General features: G+C 33.3%; 1 protein-coding gene across 2 annotated transcripts; it reads right to left on the bottom strand.

The window, feature by feature from the left end:
• Nucleotides 1–556: 556 nt before the first annotated feature.
• Nucleotides 557–4,810, bottom strand: LOC111899400 (protein Brevis radix-like 1). Of its 2 annotated transcripts, XM_052764581.1 has the most exons (7): nucleotides 4,552–4,810; nucleotides 4,315–4,432; nucleotides 3,536–3,676; nucleotides 1,580–1,914; nucleotides 1,255–1,387; nucleotides 886–1,184; nucleotides 557–800 (listed from the first exon to the last, which is right to left on the bottom strand). In XM_052764581.1, the coding sequence occupies exons 3-7, from the start codon at nucleotides 3,644–3,646 to the stop codon at nucleotides 722–724; spliced, it is 957 nt and encodes a 318-aa protein (XP_052620541.1). In that variant the 5' UTR covers nucleotides 3,647–3,676; nucleotides 4,315–4,432; nucleotides 4,552–4,810; the 3' UTR covers nucleotides 557–721. The 2 variants fall into 2 exon arrangements, with proteins under 2 accessions (XP_052620541.1, XP_052620542.1); XM_052764582.1 differs by lacking the exons at nucleotides 4,315–4,432; nucleotides 4,552–4,810 and adding an exon at nucleotides 3,989–4,244.
• Between the last annotated feature and the right edge of the window lie 5,680 nt (nucleotides 4,811–10,490).

Raw genomic sequence — 10,490 nt, 5'->3', positions numbered from 1 at the left:
AAAAGAAATTAAATATCATTCTATTTTTATTCTTAATTATCTTCCTATAATGATAAATGGCTTAAAATATAATTAATTTTTTTCTTCTTAATTATCTTTCCTATAATGACAAATGGCTCAAAATATAATTAATTTTATCAAAATATGCCACAAGATAAATAGAAAGAAAATGTTAAGAGGATATTTAATTTCTCAATTTTAAATGCTTGAATTAAACAATTACAAACGAAAGTTAATAAATTTGAACATCTTATCGAACCATAGCATCAAAAGAAGAGAATTAGTCAAGCTCTTGAAAGTTTGTTCTTTTAATTTTTTAAATAAATATCTATTTAATTTGAGGGGAAGAATTTGTTTACCAACTTTATTAATCAGTAAGTTGTATAATATCTATTTTTTTATAAATCAATTAAAAAGTAGTGGGCACTACCGACAACTGTGTCAAGTAATGTATATAATTGAGAATTCCAACAGACTGCTAACTTCTGTTTTCCGAGTGTAAATAAATACAAAATACCAAATAAAATAACCAAAAATACAGATGGACAAAAAAACGAAATAAAATATGGGTGGCTAAGTATAAGAATGCCCAAAACCAGGGCTATACCAACAACACAACACAACACAAGTCTGTTTGAAATGGATGACAAAACAGAAAGAAAAATCTTAGTATATCGTTAGATTGGAGTTTTTAGTAGTAGTATATCCATCCTCGTTGTTGTTAAAGGTATTGAGATTGTATTCTCTCCCGGTTTTGTTCCCACCATTGCTTTGCATGCACTTCCCCAAACTTCTCACGACTACACACATTAACAACAATATATAAAAAAACAGTCAGCTACTCATCAATCAAGATATCAACGGATGGGATGAGAATGAGAGTACCTGAATCTGACACGCCGAAGCTCACGTGTTCCATCCACCAATTGTCTGATTGTAATATAAACACCAGGCTCGTCTTCCTCTATCCACTCCGAATCAACATCACTCGCATTACTAATCGAAACCGACCCCGCCTCATCTCGCGACGATGTCGTGGTCCTCGATGCATCCATGGACATTGACGATGGCCCACCATACACACCACCCCCACCAGGACCCACATTATTATACTGATGGTTCCTCATCGTGTTCATCATCGGGCTGTCCTTCACCGATCCAAGCTTCGAATAACACGAATCCCTCTACACAATATTCATCATATAAAAATTACAGATGAAAATAGATAGATAGACAGATAAACAGATAGATTACCCCTCCATCCTCGGACCTAGAAGGCGTGTCAAGCGCTTGACAATTGAACCTCTGCACATTGTACAGCTCCATAATTCTATCATAATTCTCTCCCCACCATCTTTGCGCTTGCCATTTGTCAAACATCTCTCGGCTGTTTTTCATTAATTAATAACAAAATATAAAATAAAATTAAAGATTTTCATACAATAGTGAAAAATACAAGGACCATTGTAGTATAATTTGGTCCCCACATTGATTAACGGGACCATATGCATTGCATGTAGACAAGTCACACGGTTTAATTATGGCTAAATCAAAATCAAATAATTGAGAACCCACTTACTTGAATCGAATCCGTTTGAGGTCGTTTCCACCATTAGGCAAGGACACAAATGTAATTTGAACACCAGGCTCCACTTGAGCCATCCATTCTATAGGGTCATCATCCTCATCCAAAACCAAATGACCGGATTGTCGAGGGGGTTCATATCCCCCATCCCAAACTGGAGGGACTGAACTTGAACTTTCAGGTGGTTGTATCGTGTAAGGATATTTGATTCCTTTAGATAATGTGGTGTCATAATCTGTGTAGGCTCTGTAGTTGTACCCTTTGTTCCCTGGCCCTGTGGGTGGCTTTCCCTTTGAAGACCCAGAAACTTTCAACGCCATGTCCTTCATCTGTTTGTTTGTTTGTTTGTTAATTTCTTCCAAATTATTATTCTTCTTAAAAAAAATAATTTTTAGGTTTAAATAGTACATGTATTATCATGTACAAATGTGGAAAAATATGAATTAATAGCGAGGGGTATTCAATTATGGGTCTCGTGTCGCTTTTACCAACATGGAATTGGATGTTTGTCTGTCTTTTCCACACATCCACTTGTTTTGTAGGGTATATATCACAGGGAATATAACAAACTTTAAACCATTCTCTATGAAATTTGTTTTTTGAAATGTAAGGGTAAAATAGTCATTTTAGTATCATTAGAAAAAAGAAACATATGTATTGTGACTTGTATATACAGCATTCTATAACGGTGATTATCATTACTTCACTCATACACATACTAAACCTTTTGAACAAACAATCGAGTTTTAGAAGCTTCTCAATTGTAACGATTAAAATACACTTGCAATAAAATAATCTTTCTTCCAAATAAGAAAAATACAAAGTGAAAGATTCAAATCATACAAAATTTTAAAAGAAAGAATCAAATATATTGGGATCTAGTATGAAAAGTACAAGTCTCTCTTTTTGACAAAATTTAGGTTCAGAATTCATTTATTTTGTCCTACAGCTTAAATAGGGGGAATTGTCAATTATGCCCCTTGGTTGAATAGGCTGGAGCCAAATCTACCGAATGACTAGAGCAACTGCCAAAAATTTATTTACTGCCATCACACTATTATTTGTGACAGCACTGTAAAAAGTTAACAACACCAACACATGAAATAACATAAAGGAAACACACCCATCCACCAGCTTTCTTGGGCAGTTAAAAGAATTTGGTTCCTTCATTTTGTATTAATAATTACACCTACTTCCGTATCTTTTATCTTCATTACACTCACACTTTCAAATTTACCTTTTTTTTTTATATATATATTTATTAATACCAACCCTTTAACTTTAAACTGCGATTTTTTAACAACTCTTTCACGTAACCAGCTTCACAGTTTCAATGCTCTTTCTATTTATCTGTATTGGGTTTTCTTTTTGTTTTAATATTTGATTATTTGTGGTTCTTGAATTATTTATCTAGTCAAAGATTTAAGATTATAAATCTTTTTTGAAGATATAAAACATGATCTTATTTAGACACTCCTAAAGGGAGAAGGTAGAAAGTATGCGGGCGTACATCTAAATATAGACGACACAACAGCTTTTTTTTCCTACTTGTAACTAACAACAATTTAGTCCAATTAGAACTACGACTAGAATTCCAACTAGAATTATAACTAGACTTAACTCTTTTTAAAAAAAAAAGCAAACAGTAGCTATAAAAACTTTTAACACGAATAGGATCTAAAATAATTTTTTTTTGAAGCAATCAACAAAACAAACCCGCGTATTCGTTTATTAAGATTTTACCAACATTAGAATGATAAAAGAAATACTAAATATTAAACTTAATGTGTGTGTATATATATATATATATATATATATATATATATATATATATATATATATATATATATATATATATATATATATATATATATATGACAATGGTATGGTAATGGAACGAAGGAAAAGAAATAGATGTGTTCGAAAAGATTAAGGTAAGGTAATATTAACCTGCGTGGTGAGGGTTTTGACGGCGTCTTTGGTGGCGGGTGCCCCACGCGCCCCCACTTCCTCGCCTCCATCGTCTACCTGCTGCTTTGAGCACGTTATACACGTCAGCATCTTCTCTCTTGTTCTTCTTCACACCTCACACTGCAACAAAACAAATGCAATGGCAATATGAAGTTAAGAACCATTTATGACGTCATCATTCGTTGGGGTCCCTCCCTCTAATCTATTGTATAGTATACGAGGTAAAATGAAAAATTAAGGTTAACGTGAAGGTGAAGGTGAAGAAAGGAATGAAGAGGTTTGAGTATGTGTATGTGTATGTGTAAGGGATTTCTCGAATAACCATGGAAAAAGTAAAAGAAGATTTTGATTTTTGTTGGAACCAAGGAAAAAAGTGAAAACGAGAGTAGAGTGTCCCCGGGATCCCAAATTCTGCACACAACTTTGCTTTACCCTTCTTTTCAAGCTTTCATTATTGATCGCAAAGTTGCCTCCTGCATCTGTTGCTGATCGTATCAATATCAACATCATTATCATCTTTCCCGATAATAGGACCACAGGACGCAATACCCCAGTTAAATTTATCAGACGAATTTTGAGGAATTTATGATTCTGGTTTTGCTTAGAAGAAATCAGAGAGGGGAAACAATGCGATCTTGGAAGAAGGAATGATACTGATGATGAATCGCTTTCACAAGTGTGGAAGGTTGTCGAGCACATAAGGTGTTCGATGAATTGACAAAGAGACAAATAAAGTTATACCATTGAAAACGACTCACCTTTGGCTGACCCACACACTCTGTTTCTGTCTCTTCTTCTTCTTCAAAGCCTCACACAACTATCTGTTCTTTTACTTTTGCTCCTATATAATATTCATCACAATCTTTTCCGCTTCTCCTGCAAATCAATGAACAGCAACTCCAAATGAGTACCAAATCGAGCATAAAACAGTGTCAACTCCGTTCAAAGTGCTTAAAATGTATATAAATTAAGAGTTTTCAGTTTTGAAAACTCACGAAACTTGTTCGTCGGTGTGTGTGCTATGAAATAGGATAGAAAATGGACATGGAATCCGGTGATATATGGGAATTGGTACGGGTGGGTTGATTCTTGACAACACTGGCAGAAGGAAGGTATTGGAATGGCGCTGTCTCCTAGCACGGTTGCAGGTGGTTGTAGCATATATATGTATATACGTTCAAATACGTGCGAAAGAGAGAGACAGAGAGATAGAGAGAGAAAGAAGAAGCCAAAAATGGTGAATAGAGACAAGAAAGCAGGAGCATCTCTGGTATTTATAGAAAAGGAATTTTGTATCAATTTAATATTACGAAATTCCTCACTAATGGTCAAATGTAATGGCTTATCACCTTTTATATCTGTTATGTTATTTTTTTAAAATTGGGTTACGAAATGATTTTATTTGGAAAAAATAAGATTGGTTGTGGTTTTGTTATTTTCAAAATAAGATGATTAATTTGTCATTTATATAAACATTGAAATTTTTACTTTTATTTTAAAAGAAATTATATATATATATATATATATATATATATATATATATATATATATATATATATATATATATATATATATATATATATATATATATATATATATATATAATTTTTTGTTTTTATCTATCTTCCTATTCATTATATCAAAATTACGAGATGATATTAGAAAAAAACTAATAGATTCAACATGTTATTATTTTAAATTATTAAATTATCAATATGATGGATTTAATTTATCTATTTAAATATAATATTAAATAAAAAATAGAAATCAAAATAAAAATTAATCTTAAAATACTAAAATATATTTTTTTCAATATTAAGAAAAAAACAAATAAAATTTTAATGTTACATCTAAATCAAAATATCAAATTAACAAAAATTGACAAACTTTTCTAAAAAAAATAGTTTCCAATTTAATAAACAACAATAATAACTAGAAATAACAAACAATAAAAAATATATATTACCATAAAAAGATGTTAAATACATTATTTATTTGAAATCTTCATCATCATCGAAATTCAAAAGATGTTAAATACATTATTTATTTGAAATCTTCATCATCATTGAAATTCAAAAGATGTTAAATACATTATTTTAAAGAAACTAATATTTAAGTTAACAAGGAAATCAAATTTTAGATCAATCAATTTTTAGCAAAAACAATCTAAACAAAAATTGAAGATCTCATTAATAGGAGCTTAACGATAAAAAGAATGTCGAAAACGGAGCACTTATGCAAAAGATATGGATGAAACTTAGGTGTTGTTTGTTTTTTTGGAAAAAAACATCTTCAGACCTCTTATTGCTACGCGGCGCAGCACACGCGCAACACTTTTCATCTCGTAGTTGTTTGTTTTTTAGAAGTCTCCAGAGTCAAAAACCTCTGTGCGTGCTCTGTTTGGCGTAACATTTGTACTGCCTCTTCCAACCTCTTCTTCTTCTTTTTTTCTTGTTGAAAATTTATTTCAGTTTTTCTTTTTCGTTTTTTTTTTGTTTATTCTTGTTGATTTTTTTGTTTTTTTATATTGAATAATGATAGATTCTTGATGAAATATCATTATTTTTTTACTAAATATTTTTTTTTGTTGAAATATCATTATTTTTTATTGAAATATCATTAATTCTTGCCGAAATGCTATACATTATTAAATTTTCCGTATTAAAAAACTATTTTTGATTTATAAAATTAGTTTATTTTAATTTTTTAATATCTGCAGCAGTATGCAGATGTTAAAAAAACAAACACGCTTCTTATTACAGTCTGCAGCCGTTTGGTCAACCTCTTCTACTGGAGAGGGTTGCAGAGGTGGTCCGCAGACTTCATGAATTATTGCTTCAGAAAATCAAACAACACCTTAGTCCCTATTCTTCGAGCGCGACGAATTCGATACAGATTTGTAAATGTGAGATACAATGAGAATTAGCCGATGGAGTCTAAATGAAAGTTGTATCACTCGGAAATACCAACGTGTATATAAAGAACGTCAAGAATAGAGATTGTATGTTAAAGATATGGACGGAACTTAGTACCTACTCTTCGAGCGCGATGAATTCGATACAGATCTGTAAATATGATACATAATGAGAATTAGCCGACAGGGTCTTAATAGAAGTTGTAGTACTTGGAAATACCTATGCGTGGATACAAAGAATGTAGAAAATGAAGCTCATACGCAGAGGATACAAACGAAACTTAGGGCCTACTTTATGACCAAACCCCTATAAATAAAGGACGAATTCTTCATATTTCCTTACTCCATTCCTCTAAACTCTCTCTAGAATCCTTTTTTCTTTCTTGTTCGATTTCTCCTAGTTTTAGGGTGCGATAGAGAAACTCTAATTCATCAAAAAGCCAACGAAGAGAAGTTTTTAGAGTCGGAGTTTTGTCCGCACAATTTCCCGGTTTTCGTTAAAAGCCCTGTAAGTTAAGCTACATTATTCTATTTTCAATGTAACTTATATTTATAGTCATAAGTCGTATCAGTAATTCCAAGTCATTATACTGATTGATCTATTTACGGGGATGATGTCTTGGCTGTGATTTAGTAAGGTGTTTAAAGTGGAATTTCCAAACAGTATACTTCATATACTAAACGGACCTTACCTCTGATATGATCTTACGTGGTTGTTCCTTGCTTGATAGATCTTGAAGTAGACTTTGAGTTAATGATGAATTTAAACTAATAATTAGTCGCAATAAATATTAGACTAAAACTTAGCGATAATAATGCTAGGTTACGTCAAAGGAAAAGACAGTTGCTCGAAGCGAAGCGCTATCCAAATTTCAAGTCGTCACTTTAACAAGTGAGTGCATAGTCCCTTTCATGAACATGATTTTAATACAAGTACTAATTAGAGTATTAAATATATGTTTATGTGTGAAATATTTGATATTGCTTGAAATACGTGTTAAGAGCATTTCTGATAATATATGATGATTTTGAATAAACCTAAATTAATTAAGTTGAATATCGGGTAGAATCTTCTTGTACGGGTGTGATATACACTGAGGATAAAACTTTAAAATGTGTCATTGATTCGAGAGCATGGATTAGACATAGTCATTTGTCCCTAGTCCGAGAGTATGGATCGTTTCGCTGTGAGGATCGACGGGGTGGGATAAAATTGAGGCGAAATTGTATATTGCAAGTTCATATATATATATATATATATATATATATATATATATATATATATATATATATATATATATATATATATATATATATATATATATATATATATATGATATAACATTGTGGGATTGAAATCCCTATTTACTCATCAGGTTTCCCAACCTGACCCACTCAATCTATTTGTATCAAATGTATCAGTGCAGAAATACATTACACTGAGAGATTAAAGGATATGTAAATCATTAGTGTAAATGAATGTAAGCTCTGTTTATACTTATGTTTTTGTATTGACGATGACATCCTAATGTTTTAATATAAATAAAATATATTTCTTCTGAAATGTTTTGATAATATATTTATCATATTTTTGGGACAGATTCCGCAATAATATTCTTCAAAAGGGATACTCTGATTTTTAAAAAAGCATAAATAAATTTTTTAAAATGTCCGTGAATTTGGGGATGTCACGGATAGGCTCAGGATACTAAATTGATCTTGTCATCATTCCATTACTGACCTGAAAACTCACCACCAGTATCACAGGGGCTTAAAGATACACAACCATCAACCCACTGACCTGTAGGAACCCCATCAATCTCTCTCAACACCAAAAAAACACCCCATGAGTTATACCCTTCTATAATGCACAACTCTTTTCACAGAACGGGTTGCAACCAACATAAAATCACACGAAAACATGATTACACCAACCAAACACCCTATGAGTCATACCCTTCTATAAAGACTTTTATGGAGTTTTCCCTATAGTTTATATGAATCTTGTTAAATGTGACCTGAACATTTGGAGCATTCTCATGGAGCATTTGAGTTCAATGGAGCACTTGGAACTAAATGGAGCACTTGGGGTTAATGGAGCATGTAACAAAGGAATGAATAATCTGCAAAGGGAATTGATCATCTAACAAAGGGACGGATCAAGTGCCAAAGGAACGGATCATCTAAAATGGGGTATGGAGAATTTGTTAGAGGTTTAGAGCACTTGGGGGTGGAATGGAACAACTTGATGCATAGTTGCGCCATTTAATTAGGTGGTGGGACAATTGGAAAGCATGTTGCACCATTGGCATACACGTTGTGCCACTTTGGATCATGTTGCGCCATCTAGTAGATGTTACGCCAAAATGGAAGAGGTTACGCCAACCTCGAAGATATTACGCCAACTTGGAAGGATGTTGTGTCACTTTGAAGGAAGTTGCGCCTTCCTTGCACAAGATGGGCCATAATCATGCAAGATTGTAACGCCGGCAGATCCGGGCTAGCCAATTTAGAGACAATGAGCATCAAAAAATAAGTTTTTAATGGAAGATTATTTAGAATAAATAATCTTAACTAAGTTGTAGAATATGTCTCAAGGGTTCCGTACATATAAAGAACGCCGAAATCCGAGTTATAACGAACAAGTTATGGCTCGACGAAGTTTTACAGCAAAATCGGCACGACACCGGGAAGCGTAAAAAGTGAATTTACGATAGAAGATTTTTTAGCCTTAGTAGTCTAAACCAAAGTCATAGAGTATGTTAAAAAGAGAAAATCCATAAAAAGAACGCCCAAATCTGACTTCGTATGAGGAAGTTATGATTTTTCAAAGTTTCGGCTTAGAAGTGTACAGCCCCGAAACTCGAATTTTAGTTTGAGCGGTTTTTGGCTTACGCGACCTAAATGAGAGTTGAATATCTCATTAATAGGAACTCAACAGTAAAAAGATGGACGGAAACGGAGTTCATATGAAGGAGTTACGAATTCTTCGCGGTCATTTAACAGTCTAAACGCCTACTACTGTTAAATTTGAGATCAGTCGAGAATTAGCCGACGGAGTCTAAATGAAAGTTGTAGATCTTGATTTTACCTACACTTTGAAAAAAAGAAAGTTGAAAAAGGAGCTCGTATGCGAGAGTTATGATTTTTCTATGTTTGAAGGCTGATACGCGATAGGGGTGACGTGACACCACCAGAATTGGACACGTGGCACCACCAGAAGGCTGCCACATGCCCCAACTCGGCGATTAGATCCTCCTAATCGGGGAGTCCATCAGTCATCACCCCTATAAATAGAGGTGTCGGGTTCCCTCACTTCTTCACACCTTCAAACCCTTCTTTCTCTCTCTAGTTTCTCTCTCTAAAGCCCCAAACCCCCCCTAAAGTCTAGGTAAACCCCCTAGCACCCGAAGGAAGCCCCGAGGCTCCTGAAGCCTCGAGAAAAGAGCCTTTCGGCTCAGAAACTCTGCTCCAGCGAAGCCCGGTTTTCGAGAAAACCTGCTGTAAGTAAGCTATGCCTACGCTATCTTTAGTATAACTTATGTTTCAATATAGTAATGTTATTAGGACCTTATAAGGAGTAGTTGGGCTATTATTATGGGTTATATAAGTATTGTTTAACGCTTATATAATAGTAATAATAGCCAGACTATTAATTAGTCTCAGCGAATATTAGACTAAACCCTAGTGATATTGATACTAGGTTTTGTCGAGGAAGTTGTTTTAAGAGTAACGAAGTGTTGTCCAAGTGTCGAGTCACCACCTTCCCAGGTGAGTGCATAGTCCCTTTCATGAACATGATTTTAATACAAGTATCGATTGAAGTATTAAATATATGTTTATGTGCGAATTATTTGATGTTGCCTGAGATACTTGTTAAAGAACATACCTGATTATTTATGTTGATTTAGGATAAAGAGTAAACCTAAATTAATTATGAGGAATATTGGGTAGTGTTTTCTTACGAGTAAGAGTGAATTATACTAAGAGAATAAAACCTTAGTATATGTCATTGATCCG

Source organism: Lactuca sativa, chromosome 6, assembly GCF_002870075.4.
Source record: "Lactuca sativa cultivar Salinas chromosome 6, Lsat_Salinas_v11, whole genome shotgun sequence".
Taxonomy (NCBI): Eukaryota; Viridiplantae; Streptophyta; class Magnoliopsida; order Asterales; family Asteraceae; genus Lactuca; species Lactuca sativa.
This window is presented reverse-complemented; position numbering and strand designations above follow the sequence as displayed.